At 39.4% G+C, this 24,210-nt stretch overlaps 4 protein-coding genes across 8 annotated transcripts in view; 1 reads left to right on the forward strand and 3 right to left on the reverse strand.

Moving 5' to 3' along the window:
• Positions 1-570, reverse strand: part of LOC122769928 (calsenilin-like) — a 44,053-nt gene extending 43,483 nt beyond the window's left edge. For both annotated transcript variants that reach the window (XM_044026831.1, XM_044026830.1), the window contains exon 1: positions 543-570. The gene's annotated coding sequence lies outside the window, so the exon portion shown is untranslated. The remainder of the gene's footprint in view (positions 1-542) is intronic.
• A 4,387-nt stretch (positions 571-4,957) lies between these two features.
• Positions 4,958-8,409, reverse strand: pcna (proliferating cell nuclear antigen). The gene is made up of 6 exons (XM_044025173.1): positions 7,985-8,409; positions 6,672-6,769; positions 6,511-6,578; positions 6,212-6,406; positions 5,628-5,751; positions 4,958-5,506 (listed from the first exon to the last, which is right to left on the reverse strand). The coding sequence occupies exons 1-6, from the start codon at positions 8,203-8,205 to the stop codon at positions 5,430-5,432; spliced, it is 783 nt and encodes a 260-aa protein (XP_043881108.1). The 5' UTR covers positions 8,206-8,409; the 3' UTR covers positions 4,958-5,429.
• Positions 8,410-9,829: 1,420 nt separating this feature from the next.
• zgc:152830 (uncharacterized protein LOC767682 homolog) lies at positions 9,830-16,912 on the reverse strand. The gene is made up of 16 exons (XM_044026978.1): positions 16,830-16,912; positions 16,031-16,072; positions 15,848-15,938; positions 15,360-15,508; positions 15,028-15,136; positions 14,299-14,426; positions 14,107-14,206; positions 13,874-13,949; positions 13,324-13,409; positions 13,006-13,110; positions 12,788-12,863; positions 12,575-12,693; positions 11,995-12,078; positions 11,842-11,899; positions 10,663-10,844; positions 9,830-10,552 (listed from the first exon to the last, which is right to left on the reverse strand). The coding sequence occupies exons 1-16, from the start codon at positions 16,838-16,840 to the stop codon at positions 10,415-10,417; spliced, it is 1,554 nt and encodes a 517-aa protein (XP_043882913.1). The 5' UTR covers positions 16,841-16,912; the 3' UTR covers positions 9,830-10,414.
• A 764-nt stretch (positions 16,913-17,676) lies between these two features.
• On the forward strand, positions 17,677-23,734 carry fahd2a (fumarylacetoacetate hydrolase domain containing 2A). Of its 4 annotated transcripts, none has more exons than XM_044025209.1 (8): positions 17,677-17,879; positions 19,854-20,113; positions 20,935-21,151; positions 21,930-21,989; positions 22,064-22,226; positions 22,808-22,916; positions 23,138-23,225; positions 23,608-23,734. In XM_044025209.1, the coding sequence occupies exons 2-8, from the start codon at positions 19,857-19,859 to the stop codon at positions 23,668-23,670; spliced, it is 957 nt and encodes a 318-aa protein (XP_043881144.1). In that variant the 5' UTR covers positions 17,677-17,879; positions 19,854-19,856; the 3' UTR covers positions 23,671-23,734. The 4 variants fall into 4 exon arrangements, with proteins under 4 accessions (XP_043881144.1, XP_043881140.1, XP_043881142.1 ...); XM_044025205.1 differs by having other exon boundaries at positions 19,857-20,113; XM_044025207.1 differs by lacking the exon at positions 17,677-17,879 and adding an exon at positions 17,892-18,234.
• The last annotated feature ends 476 nt before the right edge of the window (positions 23,735-24,210 follow it).

The following is a 24,210-nucleotide window of genomic DNA, read 5'->3' on the forward strand; positions in this document are numbered from 1 at the left end:
ATTAGCCAGAAGTAAAAATATAATGAAGACCCACCAGGGGCCGGCTCTGTTCACTGCAACTGCTTTAATAAAAGTCTATAGGAAGATGAGACGTATCGTCACTTGATTTATAACATTTTTCTGAGAAGTTCATGTTTTCTTCCGTAGTAGTTCTGAAAATGATGTTCCCATTCAAAGGAAAACAGACCATAACACATGCCACATATGGTGTGAGTGGACACCAGCGGGGTTGACAGCTGGTATCTTCCATCAGACACCTGGTTGACGTGGAAAAACCTCAACATTTAACGTCACCACTGATTGCCACTCGGTTTTGTATCAGCATCTTTTTATCTTATGCTAAAATTTGCACCCAACAACGTTCAGTTGATGATGTATTTTGATTTATCTACAACAATTTTATATAATCACATGGTGGAAACTAAAAACAACAATAATGTAACAATGTCTTTATCTAGTTTAACTTAAAAAAGAGGACAGTGGAAGGGATTTTTACTCGTGAAACTAGAACATCGACTAACTATATTGATTATTTGTCCCACCTGTACCAATGACAGTCTTCCTCTTCCTCACCACTTCTTCTCCTTCACTCCTGAGAAACCTGAGTGACAGAAAACAGGGACAAAGACGACAGCTCATTAATATGCTAATCCATGCAGGGGTGACTTCCACACATGCAGCATCGTCAGGAATGCATGTGTGTGAACTGCGAGGCACACAGTAGGAAATCAAAGCACACGGAGGAGAAGGACGAGGGACGGAGTGATATTAATGTTCTGTGGCGAGATGGTTTTGGTTGAGTGCATGAAAAGTAACGCGGTGGCATGGTGGAGAGGGAATCCCCCACATCCTTGCACCTCCAACAACACCACACTGCCTTCAAAAATCTTTTTAAGACAAAGATGAGAGTGGTTTGAGTGTGTGCGAGACTGGTATGTCCTTGCCATGTGCTTGCTCCCTCTGTGCTGCCATCAATAATCCATGCGAACTGCTCTGGTGGAGAGAGACAATGGAGCAGCGAGGGCTTATGTAACAGAGTGTCAGGTCTGAGTGCCGGGTAAGGATCAATCCTGCAGGACCTGACAGACTGACAGAAAACCACAGGAACACGCACATTGGAGTGCTCAGTGGAAAGGCCAGGAGACTTTCACTCTTACATCCATGCCACGTGAGAACAGACTGAACGCTTTGACACATTTCAGTCACAACCAGTTTGTTTGGATGCTGATTACAGTGGTGGCACTTTGAAATAGTTATGAGAGACGTTGCTGGCATCGAGGGATGAGCGAGTCCCAGCCCCCTGTGTCCTGTCTCAGTAAATTTACAGCTCTCGTAGACTCCCACTGCCTCATGGAGAAAGACTGACAGACAGACAGCCAGCCAGCCAGCGAGAGAGTGTTTCATCTGCTTCCCCTTATCTCACTGGCCAAAACCCCCAGCTTCCACAAGGCAATTAAAGAGCAGATCCAGACAGAAGCGAGCAAGACAGAGAAAGAGAGAGACAGTCAGAGAGAGGCAGGAATTAGAGCTCAGGTTCACTTAAATACAACAGGCTACAACCAAGCCAAGTATAAGTGCACTAAAAAGGTATTTTAGAAAAAAGGTATTGAGCACAGACTGGAGAAAAGCTGTTAACTATTGTCAGGATAGAAGCATAAAATGAAAAAAAATATACATCAGGCTGCAAAGATTAAAGGTACAGGAGGCAGGTGTTGTTGTTTTTATGTTATTAATCAATACGTCCACAATAACCCTTAGGTAAATCAAGTGATTTGTGAGAGGAAAAACACTTAAACACCTCCTCTGAGTGCAGTTTACAGCCTCATAACTTCATTAAAGTGTGACAGGTTTTAATCGATGAGATCTCAGTGCAGTAGATTGAGAGAAGCTGGATTTTCCACTAAAACTACTCTGCATACACGTTCTACATCAGGGGTGTCAAACTCCTTTACTGTAGTTCAGCGGCCACATCTGATCTCAAGTGGGCCGCACCAGTCGAATAATAAACATTTTGTTTCACATTAAATGAAGTATTAAATTTCAGTACCTGAAATTTCTGGAGAAAAATAAAGTGCAATTTCAACAATATTATACTTAAGTTAACCATTTACAGGTATCTGTATGATTTATGATTAGATTCTAATCATAAAGTGAAACTTTGTCAATTTCATCCTGGGGGCCGGATTAGACCCAATCCGAAAACAAGACTATGTCATCAACTATTTTCCTGCAACACTGTCTACTGTGAGTCCATGTAAGAAAGATATTGGAATGGTAAGTTTTTCCAAAACCTCAGAATTGTTATTATTTAAATAGTTGGGGATTTAAAAATGTAAGTAAAGCTTTCCTAACAAATTCCCTTAAATAATTCCATTTTCAGAAGGAAGCTGCTTCAGAGAGCATGAGCAGACACAAAACTTGTGTCATGTATTTGGCGTAACATAAACCCCACCATAAAAATTAAATCCTCTTTTCCTCGTGCCCTTTCAGCAGATGAATTTTGACGTTTCACGGGGGTCTAGGATTATTAAACTGTCAGGCAATCTACAGAAGGTTATAATCTGCTCAGCCAATGCTGTGCTGTCTCTACCTCAGACTGCATTTTTTTTTTCTTTATTCAATCTGGACAGTTGAGTGCTGTGACAACAAGTCTGTGATGGAATGGAAAAATAAAATGACTCTTCATATGAAAACGGGCAAGAGATGAAACTGAGAGATGAGCAGATTCTGTTTGTTTTTTTTTCCATGACACAGCTCAAAGCAAAACATACATAAAACATTTGCATAATTTATTATTTCATTTGAGTGTGTGCAGGGGGAGACCACACACTCACTGATGATCAGAGTGTGTGGGTTTCATTTTTATACAGATAAGTAAAACAACCATTCATTGTTGACCTCTAATTAACTCCTCTTGGTTGCCAAGCAACCAAGAAATGTTTTGGCACAAACCATCAGACAAACAACATTTTAATTAGTACGGTTTAGATTTTTGCAGGTAGATTATTTTGAAGCCTCATATTAGTCAGGCTTAACCACTGTTTCTAATGTTAATGATAAACTGAACTGAGGAGCTGATACTATATTTACCCCACACTCACTATACATACACACACACACACATATATATATACATATACATATATATATATATATATATATATATATATATATATAATGAATGTCTATATGGACACACAGTTGGTTTCCATGACTTCAGAGGATATTAACCATAACTTGTGCTGGCCTAACGCTAACTCGAACCTCGTCCTAACCCAGTGTTGTAACAAAGTGTACGTATCTGTTCTTTACTTTCTTATTCATATTTCTAGCTTTAACTTTAACTCCACTACATTTCCTCCAACTATCTTTGTACCTACCTTGTACTACCGAATAAAATCAGAAAAACAAGAGTTGGCAACGGTCTGTATTTATAGAGTGCTTTTCTAGTTGTGATGAGCTGCTTATAGTTTTGCCATTCACACACTGCAACATGGGTTAAGTGTCTTGCTCAAGGACAGATAGACTAGCAGAACCAGGAATTCAACCCACAACCTGCAAGTTGAAAGAGAATTCATCCTACTATCCTACAGTAAATGTCATATACTTTAAGACTTTTACATAAGTGATTTTATAAAAAGTGACTTCATCTTCTATCAAAGTCGTTTTCTTTACTTGTGTACGGTGTAAACAGATTTAGGTCCCGACAACATGAATACTACTTGGGACACACACATAAATGCTGGTTTTGTATTCTTTGTGTGGACACTCATAGACATAATGTATTCCCTAGCCCCTTACCCTAACCACTACAATTTAATGCCTAACCCTAAAACCAGGTCTTAATCTTCAAAAAAGTCCATCACAGTTGTGTGGAGCAGCCTACACACACAAACACTCTTGGTGAAAGGTTTAATAGATGAATCTTTGCACCCGAGCTCCGAAACCTCCATTCTAGAACCACTAGTTTTAAAGCAAGAGTCAGAAAGAGTCTAAGTACATGTTGCATCCAGTCAGATTAAAGGTTTGTGAGGATTAAAAGAGTCTGACTCCACATTACCGACTGCACTTCACCACAGAAAACAAACGGCTGCAAAAAGATAAGCTTGTATTTCTAGCAGCATTTGAACCAAATCCTCTGTGCAGTCGCTCAAAACAACTCTGCTGTGACAAACAACCTGGTTATATGGTCGAAAAGAAACTGAAATATGAGGCAACAGCAAATGAAGTCAGACTAGACAGACTGCTGTGCAGATTATAAAATGTTGATTTGACTGAATGTTTTTTTTCTACTCGGGGGCATCAAATAAATCCACATCCATTTCATAATGTCACTTTTCATCCTTGAGGAAAAAGTAATGAATAGACATGAAGAGTGAATTTATTCTCAGACTACATTGTTCCTCAGATGGGATCTGTCAGGTTTATACATTATATATTATGCTCCCCATCAAAGAAACATTTGTAGCTAAACTGCACCACCTGCTGACTAGACCTGGTTACTACTGCAGCAAGCCGTATTATCCTATTAACCTCCTCTGCACAAATCCCAAACACCAGAAAAGTGACTCACTGTGTTCAATACCAAACTTATATATAGTGGAATTGAAAAGACTATGTTTACCAGGTGAAGGCCTGTATGGCATTTACTTAAATGCAAAATAAACTGAAATAAGCCACATTGCAAACAGAGAGATCCAGACATGTGGCCTTCAGAATACTTAAGGCTCTATATTAAGAACAAAACTAATACAACACAAACATTAGGACTGCTTTGAATAAGTAATCAATGCATATAAATTCATTAGAAGCTTTTACAAACAGGTGGTCTTAATAAATGCTTTATGACACGAACAAATCAATGTTGCCACCCTATCAGTGAATGGATCACATTTAGAGTTCATAAAATATATCTCTAGTCACAACAGATTTTGTCCATAAAAGTCAAAAACACAAATGGAAATTGGAAACAACTTTAATCATTTATTTTGGACTGATTTGATGAATACAAAAACATTGGGGCGGTTGACTGGACAGTGCGGAACCACAGAAAGTATTTACAAATGTGTTATCTACAAGAGAGAGCGTGGGAGTTGGAATCTTTCCCAAAACAGGAAAATAGAGACACAAAGGAGTGACAAAGTGCTGACTTTACACTGGGGCTGAATGAAAAACAGCCAGCTGCTCTGAACGTACCTTCAGAATAAAAGCACTGGTATTATCAAATAACATAGATGGCATTCCTACAGCTGACTGTGGTTGACACAACATCTCCCCCTGCTGTGTGTGTGTGTGTGTGTGTGTGCAATCTCAGAGGAGATGATCTGAAAGCTCAGAACAATCACAATCATCAACCACTTTGAAATCACTTAAGTCCCAGTCACCTGCTTTTCTCTATTCTCCCACTTTGAGCTTTTATGAAAGGGTGTTTAGGAAGCCTCTTCATCGATCTTAGGTGCCAGGTAGTATTTAACATGCCCCATGTCAGCAATCTTGTACTCGACCACTGCAGGGAAGAGATAAAAAAAAACATCATGTCAAGGCCACATCAATTAAAGGCAACATTTATGTTATTTATTTTATCATCAAAATGAGGATCCATTAGAGAAAAAGACAGACGCACTCACCGAGTGGGATGTCAGCAGACATGCTGAGTGTGACAGTCTTGGACAGTGGTGTAGCCTTGGTAAAGAAGTTTAAGTAGTTGAGGGCAAAAATCAGCTGGACTGGTTCGTTCATCTCAATTGTCACCTTAATACAAAACGGAAGGGAAATGATTGTAACCAACATTTACCATCACAACAGGAAAAGGACACAGGATACCTTTAAGGTTCAGGGCAAACAAAACAGATCTGCAACAAACAATGTCAAGTCATCTTTTGTTTGTTGCTGTAAATCCTATTTATTAGAATAAAAACCGAGATTAACATCTAATTTTCAAAGAGTTTGAATGAATCCATCAGCATATAAAACTCAAACAAAACACTGTAAATTTAAAGAACTAAACTGGATTTCATCTGATCAATATACAGTTAATGACAAACTAGATAACAAGTGAAGCTTTTAAGTTCCAAATGGACTTAATACGATAAATATCGCATACTTCTATTCACATATAATTAACTATCATAAGACAAACTAAGCAGATTTGGATTGACTGATGTTAATGGACTAATTATGTTGTTTCAATCAATTCAATATTGATCCTCACCGCCTCCTCCTCCTTGTCTACATTGCTGGTCTGCGACAGCTTGATGTTTCCTGTGCCCAGCTCTCCTGAGGCAGAGAACTTGACTCCATCCTTGGCGCAGGAGATCATGACGGCATCGCCGATCTGAGACAAATCTCTGCAGATACGGGCAAACTCTCCAGATGGCATCTTCACCACACAACTGTACTCAGGTTCCTGAATAAATTATGGTCAGGGGGAAGAAAAAAAAATCAAGAACAGTGTCCATTTAAAGCAAGGTAGACTAAAAACATGTACTTTAACACAAACATATTACTTACTGGAATACCCAGCTGCTCCACATCCAGGTCCATCAGTTTCATCTCATAATCTGAGACTTTCTCCTGGTCTGCAAGAGTAAGAAGTGATGAATCAGACAATGCTGAACAAGCACAGCCAAACAATCTGATAACAGTGATGTAATGTCAACAAAACAACATACTGATGGTCTCAAACACGAGGGCCAGAGTGTCTGCATTGTCTTCTGCTCTGAGGGTGATGATGTCCTCGTTTCCAGCACACTTCAGGATTTTGGACATACTGGATGGGATGGAACAGAGAGAAAAGTGTTACAAAGCATATAAAATGGCAGTAAATGTCATAAAACTACCAACTTGTTATCATCAAATAAGTATAACATCATACAGTAAAATACTGGCTATGTTTAAAAAAGTAGTAGGCTACATGACAAACGTGATATTAAATTAATGACATAAGTTTTGATTAAAATCTATGACCACTACTTTATATTTCAAAAACCACCCCACTTTTGTCCCCCTGCCGTTACAGTACAGTATAGTTATAAAAACTCTTCAATGGGAAAACCTCAACAAATAATATTCAATCAGAAACAGAGCTATTACCAGTATGGATGAGAATCTCCATAGACACGCAACAAAAATGACTGTCAATGTAATTTGTGCTCACATTTTAGTGTCATATGGGTTTTTATTTAAATGTACGTGTGAATAATGTGACAAGCAAGTTTTGAACAAAGATTTTTAAGTTGACATAAAAACCAAACGCACAGAAGTTAAAAAAGAACAAAAAACAAGTGGGGTTCATTTTGATTCTTGATTAATCCGATAACTTGAATTTGAAAGTAAATGCCTGAATTCAAGTCTAGATTCGTGTGTACTAATTCATCTTTTACACTCTGAAAGCAGTGAGGTACAGGAAGAAAAGACATTTCCCGGGTTAAAAAAACCCCATTCCCGCCAACCCTCCCTGCAGAGAAACTGGCGCTCAAATGACGTCACTGTATCGTCACAATGGAGGCGTCTCCCTGAAACAGCGCCAAACGTGAATTCAACAACCCGCAAGAATCAAGTTCCCGGCAAAAAATGAAGACAAAGATGTGTGTAAATGACACGCGCGCAAGTGTGTGTGTGTGTGAGATATAAAGTGACAGTAAAGAGTTAACAGCTGAGGAGCTCAGTGTTCAGGAGACATGTCCGGGCAACTCCGGCAAGATGGCGACCTTATTTGCAAGTATTAGATAAACTAATATGAACTTCAACAAAAACGCCAAATCAGTGCGACATAAACGTTTTAAATTACGACATAAAAGCCTCTCACATACACACGACCCACTTTAACTGTTGTATAGACATATATCATTTCAACCTGTCAGTTTTTTAATTTAATTTGCTGACACTTCCTCTCTATATACATGCAAATGTGACAGTGAACACAGTCACGTACACATGTTAACTGCTGTTAACGGCCTAAAACGAGTGTCTGACTGTGCCGCACCTGCTGAGGTTCACTCCCATGGCGAGGTTCCTGTCGCACCGGTACGAGTCGAAGCCGTCGTGCCGCAGTGTGAGCTGCACCAGGGAGACGTGAGACGAGTCCATGCTCTGCAGCGAGATGCCGGAGGAGCTGACGTCCCAGCAGGCCTCCGTGATCAGATCCTTCAGAGCCTCAAGCACCTTCTTCAGGATGGAGCCTTGGACCAGTCGAGCCTCAAACATGGTGGCGGTGGAGTTGTTGTGTCTGAATAGACTTTAAAGGTTTTAAGTTCTTCACGCGTCACTCCCTCCAAGTGGAGACTGCAAAACGGCCGTTATCGTCGACTGTGTGTGTGAGAGACAGACAGAGAGTGCGCTGTCTTTGTGTTGTTGTCTGGTGGAAGGTGAAGAACAAGCAGAAGACGACGACTCTCTGTCGATGTAAGGTTTGAGCGTCAAGCGCGCGCAAACGTCAGCTTTTAATGATTCGGCGTCACAACGTCACTTCCGCGTCCGGTGTCGTGGTTTCCGACCGCTAAAATAATTGGACCGGAGTTTCCGCCATTTTGGAGAGGACATTTCATAATTTTTCACTCCATACCAAACGTGTACACTTTTTATTTGAAGACAGACACCACGGTTCATCCTGAATTATTCAGACTTTCTTCATCGTTATTATGGAGGACAATAACTGAAATAATCATAAATAAATAAAGAATCAATAACTACATAAATGAATGAATAAATACAGAAATAAATAATTACAGAAATAAACTAATATATAAATAAAATCGACCATTAAAAACACGTTGATATTTATTTATACATTCATTTATGTATTAATTAAATGAATGTATTCATTATTTCTTTCTTTTATTTATTATTATGTCATTTAACATCATTTAAGTTTAAAAAAAGCTTTGATACCACACATAACACAGCTATTATTTCTTTCTTTACTTTTTTGAAAAAGTATTATTTTTTTCCAGTTTTACCAAAATGAAAACTAATAAGACTAATATATAAACCACCTAAAACATATGACAGAAATCTCACAAAAAGAAAACATACAGTATAAGAGAGTACGGATGGGACAATACCACTTTTTGTGTTGTGTGTCAAGTATTTAATGATACTGGTATTAGTCCGCTAGTCATTTATTTATGAAGTAATAAATAAATAATAAACAGCCTAACATGAATCAGCTAAAATGCTTTTGTTGTTGATTTCCATGTGCATTTTTACAGTCTGCACATAGTGAAGCATGTGGTATATAGGATTTTTGTATTGAATTTTCCATTTTTATCTGTCCAATAACCGGACCAGTGATTGTGGTGCTTCGTTTAAAAAAAAAAAAAAATGTTTTCAATAACCAGACTGTTGGTAACTTAAAAAGAATATTGACCCTCAAAATGTCCACTATAATATAAACCTTAGCAGTACCTCTGCCCTGATGGAAGCATCTGAAAGTTGACATTTAATAGATGCTAAGGCCAAAAACTACTACTCATACACAGATCAAGATTTTTTTTTTTTTTTTAAATACTGATTGTGAGACTATAAATCAATTTGAGAGATTCTCATAATCTCTTACTGCAACTTTTATTCAGCAAAATGGAAAAGGGCTTTTCATATTAATGAACAGCCAAATTTAGCAGTTAATTAAGCACAGTCAACTCAAAACAATGTTGTTTAACAACAATCCTACAATAGACCCCACACAGCTATGTTCAGTTTTTATTTAAAACTTATGAACTTGATTATTAAATGTGACTCTTCATATTCAACTTCCAACTTGTTTCAAAAGATTTAAAGTGTCTCTATTTCCCTGTAATAATTAAAGTAAATATGTAAAAAAACAATACAATGAGCTCTGATTTGTTTTATTGATCAGGGTGTCACATCTGTATTTCGTATAAAAATTACACAACTACGTCCAAGGTTTGTAACATACACACATACAGACGCTCATAAAAAAGGATGTTATTTTACACTGCCATGGACCCCTGAGAAAATATTCAGGCCTTTAAGAAAATGGTAATCAGATAAGAGACAGAAGAACATCTATCTTCATGAATAAACTAACCCCTTGAGGGTCACGGGGGGGAGGGGGGGGGAACAGGTCCTCGGCCTCTCACTGCAGGACCAACATACAGAGAACAACAAACAACCACACACTCCAGCTTAACTGCATGTCTTTGGACTGTTGGCGTTAGCTGGAGATCCCAGGGAAAAAGACCCTTCTTGTGGTCAGACAACAGTGCTAACCACTGCACCACCTCAACAATGAGAGATTTTACAGAAATACAATACAAGGTAAAGTCACACATGAAAAATTGTAAACGTTTGGTAAATTACAAGTTTTGGCAGGGATTTTTTTACTTGGATGGTTATACTTTTGTGTTCAGTGAGTGCAGAAAACCATAGCTCTTTTTATACTTGTGTCATCCATTTAGAAACCATTGGACAGGATGTAGTTGGTTGCCATGGCGAGAATGGGGGCTCCTGTTGGGACACCAGGGAAAGGACCACTGGATCCAGCGATGTCGATGTGGGAGTACGGCAGAGGTTTGTTTGAGTCCACACCATACTGTAGAGGGAAATGAAGATTGAAAGACATTACATGTTAATCGTGTCACTTCTTATTATATTTTCATAATTAAGGATAAATAAAAACCCATTTTGTCAAAATGTAAGCACCTTGTCGAGCCCAGAGGTCATGATGAGGAAAGCTGCAGGGGTCTGATGTCCTCGTGGTGTAGCGGAGGACGGCAGATTGTTGCACTGCAGAATATCCTCGTACTCAGACTTGCCCTTGTGGAAGTCGTAGTCCTCCCGTCTGATGCTGGACACCTCAAACACATCGCCCAACTTCTCTCCAGCTGAAGGAAAATACAACAAAGACAACAAAGACCACATTTCCATCAGTGATGGGGAAATATATTTGCATGAAGCTAATGGAGTTGTCATTGACTTAGTACAGGATTTCAAAGTCACAATTGTGACATCTGTTGAGCATTCCAGGGCATTACACATGTAAAATAGGGATTGAAGCAAAGATTGTCATATGATGTTTAATGAGTGCTCCCACTGCTGTGATCAAACGGTTTTGTTTTATAACAAAAATGTTGTGTTTAATCTTTTACAGAGATTAGTGTCTGTCAAAAGTATAGCTGCACAACACATTCACAGTCATTTAGACAATTTTTGCGCACTTTGCATTTTGCTCAACTGTCAGTCTTTGTCTTTTACACTGTGTTTGTTGAATATTGTTCATACATTTAGTTTATTTGTTTCCCAGTTGGAAAGGAAAGCCCTGGGTGTTTTCCCAGCTTAACCCATGGTAAATTGCCATGAGAATAATACACAACTCCATATATGGACATCCTGCAGTGTGTGTTCATAGGTCACATATTCAGGCTTTAAAAAAAATGTGTGTTTTTTTTTTGTCTTCTTATGTGTTGTTGAGAGTTATGATTCATTGTGTATCACTTGTTAGTAGTGATATAAAGTACCAATACTTGTGCAGAAGTCACAAAATAGACCGTTTCTTTTCTTTTTGTTCATAAAAACGAGCCAAGTGAACTTTGAACTGTGACAAATTTCACAAATTTAATCCAATTTTAAACATTATGAGTACTTTTTGTTCAGGTGTTTATATAGCTGGTGAAAATGATTGTTTTCCCATCAGATTACCTATAGGTTGTGCTGCAAAAAGGATATAAGAAACTCTATATTGCACAGTCTTATAGCCTCTGTATATACTGTACGTTTAAACATAGTAATGCAAAAAAGCAGCTGAAATGCTCTGTGTTATAGGGGTTAACAAAAAGACAGGGTTTCGCTCCACTTTCTCTCTTCAATGTACAGTTTTCTCACCTTTCTGCCACTGAGCAGCATTCCCATTACGATGAGCCGGCCCATTATCCATGATGATCTACAAGGACAAAATTCCAGCAGTTTCTCTATTTTTGGTTCTATACAATTGTTTTAATGTCAAAATCTCCCTGTCCATTGCTAAATAGTACTCACAGAGTAGTTGGGTCCCATGGCTCGGATGGCATGTCCAGTCAGAGTTGCAATAGTGAACAGCTCAGGAGACGTTTCATTTACTGCCTGCAGAAACAGATGACATGATCAAAAGGAGAACGGATCTTCTTGGTAAATGAAAGAAATCATTAAAGTAAAATGTTGAGAAAACTGATTTTTAATGCCCTTGTTTTCACTAAAATTCAATTCAATGTCACAGCTTCCGGGTGGATTCATAATTGTGTGATTGCATTTGAGCAAAACACTTAAAATACTGCATTGTGTAATGAAACATTATTGGGATGTAAGGAAGGGTAATGAGTTTGTTTCACAGAATAATATGATTTATATTATAGCTGGGTGTAGATGTATTTCTTGGATTGTGCCATGTGCTGTGTACATAATATAGAATGGATGACATTAAGATGTTTAGTTCTTGTGGATACAGTATATCGTTGATATTGTTGAAGCCATCTCGGTTTGTGTTGATCGTCACAATAAAACTACTGTTATGAGGGAGAGGATTTAAGAGGTTTAAATGTACAAATGAGGTCAGGTAATAACAGTGATGAGAGTGTTTGACCTTCTCCTTCATCTCACAGAGCAGGTCGACCATCACCATACGTCCCTCTGCGTCCGTGTTTCCCACTCTCACTCTGCGACCGGCACGGGAAACCACCAGTTCATCGGCCACATAGCAGTCTGAGAAAAAAAAACACACAGAGTCACACACACTGAGGCAGAGCAAGCTTTAACACTGATCGCACTGAGCTGAATACAAGCGGATTAAACTGACCTGATCCCACACTGTTCCTCACCATGGCCATCGAGCCGACAACCTTCAGGTGTTTGGGCTTCAGCTTGGCTAAAACCTACAGAACGAGAGTTAAGTCACTGAAGCACAAGTTTCTATTATAAGGTTCTAATTCATCAACATGAAGTACAAATCAACTCCGATTTTGAAATCACTGAGCCACACCAAATGATCTTGGGAGGCAAAGTAAGGTCAATCACCTGGAAGAAGCCAGCAACAGCAGCAGCTCCACACTTGTCCCTGTGCATCCCAGCCATGAACCCACCGGCCTTGATGTCAGCTCCACCTGTGTCATAGGTGATTCCCTGGAAACACCACATTAGAACCAGTGAGTAACAAAAGAGGTGAGGGTTAGACTAACCAACAAGCAAATAACTAACTACTCTGTCTGTTAGCCTTATTATACTATTATGTATTTTTACTTATTTATACTCAAGTATGTCAAGTTAGCACTTCCGGGTTTATTTTCAACTTGTGCTTTCCTTTAATATTTTAGTATAACAGTTGTTTTTTTTTACCTTTCCCACCAACATAAGTGTCTTCTGGATTGGTCCCTCTCCAAAGTACTGCAGCTTGATCACTCTGCCCTGGTGACGGGGCACAGCTGTATGATGAAAGAAACACCATATGTAACAGGTATTTTCATGTCATTTTCTGCATTTTAACCCTTTAATGCCAATATTATTTATGAAAAAACAAAAATCAGTTATTCCCCATATAACAAATGTTAAGGGCTGGGGGATTTATGTAATCAAACTGGCATTTACAGGGTTAAAATCCACAAAATGATTGAACATGTGGTCGTTTTGAGCAGGGCTGAAGTTGTTTAAGAAAAGAGCAAAAACAAATATGAATCTGTAAAGTTTTATAGCAGCTTTTGGAAGTGGACATTTTGAGGGTCAAGTTTGTGATTATGTTTTATGTTTGTTATTTCTAGTGCCCATCTTGGGATGGGCACTAGAAATATGAAGTGATATGAAACATTACATTCTTCAGTGTTACTGTACTTGTTTCTATTTAATTAAGTTGAAAAAATAAACAAAAATGAGATCAAATGATACTTCGTACAGTTGGCGCAGCGGTTGACGGCAGCCAGGCAGGGATACTCTTTCTCCAGAACATTCAGGTCACTCACCACTTCAACCTGGGGGTGAATAAACACATGAATTCTTAAACAGAGGCTTAAACACCTGCACAGTTCGTCTGACTGAAACTGAAGGATGACTATTGACTTCCTCCTGTCAGTTGAATATAGTGTGTACTTTTGTGTGTGTTAGGCATATCATCATGTCTGGTTTTACCTGCACGGGACTATCTTTAAAAAGATCCTGGACGTATTCGGCCACACGAGGGGAAGCCATTCGCTCAGGATCAGAGCCACCAATGTCACGACATGCCAGTCTGAGCAGGGAAAATGAGACCGGTGAATGAGTGAGTGGGTAACAACACAGGACATGATCTCAGCAGACAATTACATCAATAATATGACTCACCTCCCACTTTCCAGAGCATCAGCTAGCTCCACCAGCCTCTTTCCATGAACATCATCTGCAGCCCACAGCCCCAGAACACACACCTTATGGTTGGTGGGCTTCAAGTTGGCCTCTCTCACTTCAAGAGGCTTTGTTGGGAAAAGACACATAATGAAAAACTACACTACAAGCAGGCATTTGTTTTGTGTTTGCAAGAAATGGCCGTTTTTAAAGCAAATATAATCTATGTTCCCACTGGCAGCCATGTTTTCAGTGAGAGCAACCAAGCCTGCCAGGGTGTGCTGATTACCGACTCAACTGCAAACGCATGTTGTCAATGAAAACAAGAAGATGGGACACAGGACATAGCACCAGAAGACGACAGCAAGTAGCGATGTTTGTTTACCCTTTAAACTGTCGCTCTTGTAGACATGGTGACTCGTCATAAACTTTAAAAAAGGAGTACACTGAACATCCATTTAGTTGTTGAACTCACAAGGTCAAATCTGATATCCAATAACTGGTCAATGCTCACATTGTTCACATGACATTATACAAACTGTTCATACTGTTGGTACTTGTCAGACTTATAAACAAAGATGACATCAGTGCAATTACCATTTAAAACTGTCCACTTGTGATCAGATCAACAGAGGAATATTAGTAGAAAGTGTAAGGAACACTGGTTGTGAAGTGGGAACACAGCCTTTATAAAAGCTTTGGATTAGTAGGTCTTAATCCGTTTCTCACCATGTAGAGAGCATGAAGAGCTCCGAGTGCAGCCACCAAGGCAGCGTTCTGATAGTCCTTGTGTGGAGGGCAGACCAGCAGGGGGCGCTGCATGCCGGCCTTCAAGGCCCTAGAAAGACATGAAGATGAGTAAGATTCCCTGCCAATGTCCACCTAATGTTCTGTTGTCCAGGTCAGCATTTCTGCAGCATCTTCTGCAGCTCATGGGTAAATAATAATAATAATAATAATTGAAAGACTTAACAATAAACATACAGACATAGAAAGAAGCAAATGGGAGGAACCAAGAATCACTGTCATTTACTCAAACATTTCATTAGCCAATAACTGACCGTTTGATGCCACTGACTGCTGCATCACCGAAGCGCCTGACGTCATCATAGTCGCGGTTTACTGGGCCAGTGGATGCAAACACCAACCGGTTACCAGGGAGACCAGGGACCTTGAGCACAACCACTTCCTCTCCCAGGCCACTGTCCACCTAGCGGTGCAGAAAAAACAACAACGAATTCTGTCTGTCACGGGTAGTTCTGAGAACTGGTAACAAAGGAGCGTTCTAACACATCATGTGCCAAACACAGCATTACTGGTATTGTTGTTGTGGCTGATCTGTGTACATTTCTCCAATTTAAAACAAGCAATGTTTCACATGTACTCGCACGGTAAATTTTAGCCAAGAAAAGGCAGAGATGAGAAGACAGATCTCTGAATTTATACAGTGCAGTCTGTCAGTGTACTAAAGAATTAACAGAAGAAATTAATGTTGTATTGGTTTTCTGAGCTTGATTGGCAGCAGCTGTTTGGAAGTGAAGACACTTACAGCGCTGTAGTCCTGCAAAGGAGCTTTGAGACACTCCAGCTCGGTGGACAAAGTGTCATGGCTCTGGGTCACTAAGACGATGCCATCGAAACTGGAAAGAAAGCAAAGTCGTCACAGACCACACGACAATCTGCTGAAAGTCTCAGCTAAAGAGGAAGCACAGAAACGTTTCCAGATACTTACTTTTGATTCTTGATGTCAGTCGTCCATTCGATGGGCTGGCCTCTAGAGGAGAGACAAACACAACTCTCAGTTCCTTTTGTACATGCTGAGTCAGCAGCAGTGAATGACACTGGATAAGCTATCTCACAAAGAGCAGTGCACTTAAGACTTCCATGCCAGTTTTGTATAAGTCAGGTTAATGATAGGAGTCAATTTAGTGTGGAAACCTGCAGGACCTTTGATACCAACAATCATTACAGCTGGTAAAACACTGAACAAATTAATTCCTGTATCACTGCAGCAAAAACCAAGACTTTGTACCCAGTGTGCTCCTTGATAGACAACAATTATAGACAATTTATAGTGTATTAAAATATAATTCTATTTCATTGGCATCTCAAAAAACTAAATTGTACAAACAAATCCAGAAACATGATTGAGTGATGAAAAGCACATGTTCAGCACATCCTTCAGGATACTTAAAGACAGTTTTCTAACATTAAAAACACAATTCTGGCCTGACGAGAAAACCTAGTGCTGAGGAAAAAAAGAGGTTTCCGTTACAATCATAGAGAAACCATCTCCAATTTACAAACACAGAGAGCGTGCAGTGGAAAACTAATCCACCTTTGTTACAATCTGTCTGAATTACAATATACCACGACACTGTGTAACAGATACATTAGAACATGTGATTAAATTAGCTGCAGGGGAACCACCCTGGAGAACAGCCTGTGCTCCTCCGCTGTTCTTCCACTCACGCTTTAATCTGCGTGAACATTAACGCATATGTCGCGACACAATAGTCTGATCGTCTCACCCGGTGCACATTTTCGTCAGCCTTCTCCAGTGTCCTTACGGCGAAAGAGGAAGACAACAACCGGCGACTGCTATGCACTGCTCCCCGGTGGATCACGTGACAGCCGCGATGCCTTCACGGCCTTCTCCTGGCTCGTAATTATTACAACCAACCAAAAACATAAAACGCAACTTGAGTCCGAGTTAGGTTTTGTCACGTGAGCTAAACAAGAATTACAACGTTATTACGTGCATTCACTTAAATTATACAAATTATAGTTTTAGGTACTTGCACACTAAATATGTCTGATTTATCTTTTCAATCTGACCATAAGAAAGTTTCTCTGGAAACCTTACGAACGATTAGTATTTTTTTAATTCATTCATTCATTTATTTTTAAATAAAGGATCGTTAATTTTTTTTTAAACATTTACAAACTGTATAAAACATAATCTTATACAACATTAAATCCTGATATACTGTTATCCGGGTGAAGAAGATGAAGAAGATTTTCCACAAACATGTCAGCTGTGAAATGTGGGTCAAAAAAGGGTGAAGAAAGTCCCAATTCAGAATCTTGGGAATTTTAAATAAATATTTTTTTTATATTATTGGTACGTTTCACCACTGTAGATAAGACAATACGCTGTTACACAAATTAAATTTGACAACAAATTGATTATTATTAGTCAAAAATAATCAGCTATTGATGAACTGGTGTTTCAGCTTCAAACAAGTGGCAGTTAACTGAATATATTTAGGCTGTGGACACAAAAAAGTATGGAAATTATGGGGGGTGGGGTCGGTAATTTGGTGATTTCCCATTGTTCTTGAAGGCGCTTGGGACGCGTAGTGAAAAGAAATGTCCATAAATATTATGTTTTTTCAGCAAACATTATAATAAAGGCACGAGGACACATTCACATTACAGTTAGTCAAATTTGGTTGTTCGAGTTTAAGTAGGTTGAAAAATGTGTCTCGTTTGTGACAGATATGACCTTGTGGACTACAAAAACAACCCGGAAGTAGTAAACAATCTTGTCGCGTTTACTCCATAGAGAAGCGAAAGGGGTGAGTGAACCAACCTGGAACAAAGTTAACAACGAGCACTTTTACAAGCAAAGTACTCTGAAGTGTCAGTGAACTGTCAATGAACTGTCAGTGGAGCAGGAGAAGAAATCTTTGGTGGTTTATCTGCTGCGTTCAGGTGTCTCTGCAAATGCTGCAGTTTTGTTAGTAAATCAATAGACAGAAGCTGTCAGACAGCTGTGATGATTGGACATTGTGTGTCAAACTTGTTGACACATTACTTATTTGTCAGTGAGAGGAATTATGACCTTTAACTCGTACTCGGTTGTGTAATGATTCTGGTCCGAGAATCAGGTCAGTCAGAGAGATTAGTCTCCTCAGGAGTCTGTCCCAGTGGGTGAGTACAGTTTTTGTGTGTGACTGCAACAAAAACATTATAATACAGCAGAAAAATAAAAGGTAATGAAATGACAGGCCGTTTAAGCATAGCTATGTTCAGCTACAATATTTAAAACTGACTAGTAGGCTGCATTTACATTACGTGGTGCATTTGTGGCCCAATTATGACATTTTCCTTCTATATGGCCCAATTCAGAAATGACCCATGACAGTGTCAGCAGGAAAAAAACAAATGGATTCAGATATCGTCACATCAGTTGTACGTGGGAATAAATCAGATATGAATCAGATTATGTGTATTTGTGTCTACAATGTAAGCAGACAGATCAGATATTCCACTGTCAAAGCAACTCCTGCCTCCTTAAAAATAAGATGGTGAGGAATCATAGTGTACCTCACAATACAATACACGATACATCCACGATATCAATAATATCACATTACAACAATTTTGTAATCATTATATTGTAAGACAATTAGACATCATGATATCTGTCTGAAAAGTTAAAAGTGCAGGATTTCTCTTTTATTCACAACATCTAGAACAAAGTGCATAAAGTCTACGTATTGAACGTGGATGGGGCATCTCTTAACGTAGCTTTCTCCATCATTATCCCGCTGTAAATTTGGCCAGGTAACTTCCACCCAAGATTCCCTCATTCATCTGAGCAACGCAGCCATGAGAAGATTTGAAGTAGCAGCGCACAGAGAGTGAAAGATCGTCTTCATTTGTTAATTAAAATATCAATATTATTAGCCCTTATCGTATTGCTTGAAGAAGGAACGATGATATATCACCAAAATCAATATTTTGATCCACTCCCAGTAAATACACATGTTCGCGATGTACAATCAAAAGACTCTCCTTCAACTGGTGCAGTGGAGGATGAGGCCTCTAAGTAGTGGACTAATGCTCAGGTTTTATGTCTTTCAAGTAAGGGTTTCTTTCATCCTAGCGTTACCTTTACTTCTGGTTCTGCCTCTAGTCTTAATCATTTTCAGGTCAGTAGTTAAGCACACACTGTGGTTTGTTTCCCCAATTATTAACCAGCGTGAATGCAGATTTCATTTCATCGCTTTTGAAAAACAATGTAAGCAGGTTCTCCCAAATAAAAATCAGCCAACTTAAGCTTGTGATGTCACATTTAGACATATCAGATTAGTTTACAGGTGGTTATTAAATAAAATAAGATCTTGATTTTGCTGCAGTAACACTGTTACTATGATCAGTATGTGTCTCCACATCATACTTTTAATCTGCAGTCTATTTTTTTTTTATTTATGTTTAAGTAAACAAATTTATGATTCAACTTTAACACTACTACAAATTAAAATATGCAAAGATTAAGATCAGCGTATAGGACGGATTAGTGTTTTTTGGTTTGGTTCTTCATGCAAACTTGTGATTCAAAGGGGAAACATTGGCATTTGAGAAACTGGTGATAAACAAATAAATGACATCTGGCAGACTACCAAAAATAATCTATTAACTGATGAAAGACAGTCTTCAGGAGTCCCTTAGGGAAGGAAAACTCATTAGGTTTTTGTCTGATTTCTGTTTTCTGTCTCTTTCATCACCTGTTATCATTTTGTTTACTTGATTTCTTTTGTCCTCAGCAGATGAGACTCCCTCTTTGCACCTTCAGGACTTTACTCTTTCGAAGGCAAACAGCAAACCAGCAGAGGCGAGGCTTGAGTGGAGCAGCCATGCGTTTGGTGCAGTTCCGTCGCCAAGGTGACGAAGGAGTCATCAGAGTGGGAGTGGAGCAGGGTGAAGGGTCTGGAGTGGTGGATCTGAAGGCGTTTGACCCCTCCATGCCCTCCACTGTGAGAGAGCTGCTGGAGCTGGGAGACAAGGGTCTGGAGTGTGCACAGAGGTGTGACTCAACACATCATTACAAACAGGTTATAAGTGTTCGAAAGCAAGAGATGACTGGTTGCTCAGGTTACAGTCAAAGTGTAGAAAGGGTAGTCTGTATGTCAGGTGATCTTGGGAAATGGGGAAACAACGTCCTGATACAAGCTGAACACAGCAGCAAAAACCTATGTTAATTTCCCATTAAATTGCAGCTCTGACTACTTTGTTGTCATTGTTTACATCTCTTTAATTCTTCTATCATTCTTCCATCCATCCAGCACATCCCAGGTTTATGTTTTCATAGTTCAGAACACAAGACTGTCTTCCTCAGTTAGTTTAGGATTTTGTCGTTCTTTTAACATATTTATCTTATATTTTCTTACTTTCTATATTTTGTAAACGTTTGCAGTAGAAAACCTGCACTTTTAATTGTCATGCAACGTCTTGTCACAATGACAATAAAGATTCGATTCACTGATCAAGTCTTCTTTGTGCTAAATGCTCCTCATCGCTGACACCAATCTGATTAAGCTTCGCTTTCAAATCACTGTCTTTCTCCTCCTCATGATATATCATCGCACTTCATGTCCTTAAATTGTGTTATTCATAAACAAACGTCTAAATAAATCTAAAGCATAATCATTTTCAGTGTTATAGTGCCTCTCGTTTTTTTTTTACCTTTTACCTTTAAATTCACCCTTAAGTCATTTCTCAAATTGTTAAAATAATTATCCATCGTCTTACTTAATTATCTGCACTGACTTAATCTTCATCAACATAAGACTTTCTCCTCTTCAATCTCTGTCCCAGATCATTATGTTCCTTCTTACTCTTCCTCAGGGCCTTGGTGTCTGGTCAGTGTGTGGTGGAGCGTTCAAACATCCACCTGCTGTCTCCCGTGTTGGCTCCAGAGAAGGTGGTGTGTGTGGGCATGAATTACCGCGACCACTGTCTGGAACAGAACGCTCCCATCCCCACAGAGCCCATCATCTTCAGCAAGTTCCCCAACGCCATCACAGGCCCGTACGATGACATCACACTACCTTCAGAGAGCCAGGTACGCACACAACACAATGGCTCTTATTTGTCGCCCTATGCCCACGTGTGATTCTGAAAATGGTCTGAATTTGAATACCACGCCATAGTATATTCAAGGTTCTGAGACCTCGCCCCTTGAGCTTTATGACACTGAGATGTGGAATATGACCAAGAAGCTGAAAATGAGCATCATGATGTATCATATCAAAGTGATTCTGCTTGTTAGCCTGAAAAGTGGAATCAAAGGAAGGCGGAAAGCAACAGTGTGGAGAGAAACTACAGTGATGGTGTTTACAAGCTGAGTTTGGAATAAAAGTTTTCATTTGTGATATTACACATATCATCATACGACCCAAATTGCCACCAAAAAACATACTGCTGAGCTCCAGCCAGACTGAGGTGGTGCTGAGGGGACACCGCCTCGTTGTCCGCAGAGTTTGAATATTTAGAATTTGAATTATAGTACTGTAGAGATTTACTTTACTTTTTAATCAGATCTGTGTGTCTTGCGCTCAGAAACCAGACTGGAGCTCCACAGAGCCAGGCGACCACCAGCTAAGAGAGGGGTTTATGTCCTTATGACCTCCACATCCAAGACCCTGGATTCTGATGATTAAAACAGACAGAAATGTGTTGGTTATTTACCGACATAAGTCGCTCTCTGTTTAATGACACACTAAAGGGGTCATTTTTATGAAGAACCCCCCAAAAAGCTGCTCAGTTATTGGTGTGTAGTGTTTTACTCAACTCCGACACTTTTTGTTCGCTTCATCCATGTTTTTTTTGTCCGAGTGAAGGAGGTGGACTGGGAGGTGGAGCTGGCCTTTGTGATTGGACGAAGAGGAAAACACATTCAGGTGAGCATCACAGCGTCACCTCTGATGGCAATTTAAAGACCCATGACTCAGACTTTGTTCCTCTTGTTGTTCAGGAGGAAGAAGCTCTCTCATATGTGGCTGGATTTACTGTGGCCAATGACGTCAGTGCACGTGACTGGCAGATGAAGCGAAATGGGAAGCAGTGGCTTCTTGGAAAAACGTTCGACAGCTTCTGTCCTCTTGGTCCTGCCTTAGTTACCACCGACGCAGTAAAAGGTGAGAGAACTAGAGACCACAGTAGGCGGAGAGAAAGGAGGAAGAGGAGTCTGGTAAATCCCACTGTAACCTGGTCATCTGAAGAAAAACAAGCAATAACATATTTTAGGGCAGCAGCAGTTTGGTAATAATGAACATTGTTTGTAACTTTAGATGTACAAATATGACAATGTGGTTTACGGTCTGTCAGCAACAAAGATTATAACTGCAGATAATGAAAGAAATCTTCAAAAAGCAAGTTATTTTTGTGATCAAATACAGTGGTAAAGGTTATTACATTGTCGTTGTTTGTCAAGTTTAATTCATTTATTTAAGAAATTAAAGATAAATGACAACTCTAATAAATAAAACAATAGCAAAAGAATGAAAAGGAGCAGAAAGAAGAATAATCTGTGATTATTCAAAGATGGTGTGAAGGACTGAAAGGCTTCAAAACACCACACAACATTCATTCACAACATTAAAAAAAGACGAGGTGTTATTTATGCGGAACTGTCCCATTTATGTTCTTGAGAAGCTGTTCAGTAAAGTAAAGTATAAACACAGAAACAGGAATAAATGAGCCGTCACTTCTTCTTCAGATCCTCACAACCTGAACGTCCGCTGCCTGGTTAATGGAGAGACGGTCCAGAGCAGCAACACGGACCAGATGATCTTTAAGACAGCTGCGCTGGTTGCCTGGGTCTCAAAGTAAGTCCACTCACATGATCAGGATGTATGTGCATTAGATGTCATGAGTTTTCATTACAGATTGACATAATACAGACTCTCAGTTACCAGATTTTTCCATTTAAGAAATTTTCAGACATGAATCCACAGGAGGATCACTTTGTCTCGTGCTGTTCATGCTTTGCATAACAAATACACTGTAGTTTTGATGTTAAGTGAATGTGTTTTTCTTCCTCTGTCAGGTTTGTGACTTTGACTCCAGGAGATGTGTTCCTGACGGGCACTCCTCCCGGCGTGGGAGTGTTCAGAAAGCCACCCGTCTTCCTCAAGGTGATCATTGTGTGAAACTGACAGAAACAAGTAAAGAAAGAATTCCTGTTATAGCTTCAGTTTGTCACAGAAAGAACACGAGCGCACACATACACAGAGATAGCGCGCACATGCAAATAACGCTGACAACGCGCTGTCACACAAAAACACTAGACTCTCGACAGTTACCACAGCCCACTCTTGCTTGGGCAACAAAGGTTCCAAACTTTGGGACAAACATGAACCATTTTCACTCACACCACCACTCTATTCCACATCATTCCCACACTGAAATAGTATAGTGCAGTCAGTATAATGTAAGGTTCATTGATAAAGCAACTCAAGGGATATTATTGTACAGCTGTTTTTTAACCCAGTGTTCTACTGTTTTCTTGTCTTCCAGAAAGGAGACGTGGTGGAGTGCCAGATAGACCAGATAGGCTCTATAATCAACAAAGTCGTCTAAATTCTGAGACACGCGGCTCAAAAACACTTTTTGCTTTACACAATAAAATACGAGTTCCACTTTTTCACAGTGACTGTGTGAAGGTTTGTAAAAGCTGTATGTTTCTGGTTGTACATACATTGTGAAAAGGGGAGGAGGAGGACAGGAAACAGTTTAATTACATGACTCAATATGGTGTTTGCAGCTAAACCTCTCACTGAGTCACAGTCATAGTGACAGTCATCACCAGCTGCTAAATTACCCCTATTAACAGCCTCCCACTCATCACACTACACAGCACAACTGTGAGCCTGCTGAGTGGAGTCAATGTGAAAAAAAACATATGAAAATATTGTATTCCTAATTATGTTTAACAGTCCCGGTGATAAATCACATGACAAAGCATTCATAATTACCATGATCTGGGTTTTGACTTCCTCTCTTGAAGGACACATCAACATGCAGGCATGAGGAGCTGGACATCAAACCACCAAACTGAAAACTAAACTAAACTATAAACTCATGCTAATGCTCTTTTTCTGTGAAAAGCATGAGATGAGG

This window comes from Solea senegalensis, linkage group LG5 (genome assembly GCF_019176455.1).
Source record: "Solea senegalensis isolate Sse05_10M linkage group LG5, IFAPA_SoseM_1, whole genome shotgun sequence".
NCBI lineage: Eukaryota > Metazoa > Chordata > Actinopteri > Pleuronectiformes > Soleidae > Solea > Solea senegalensis.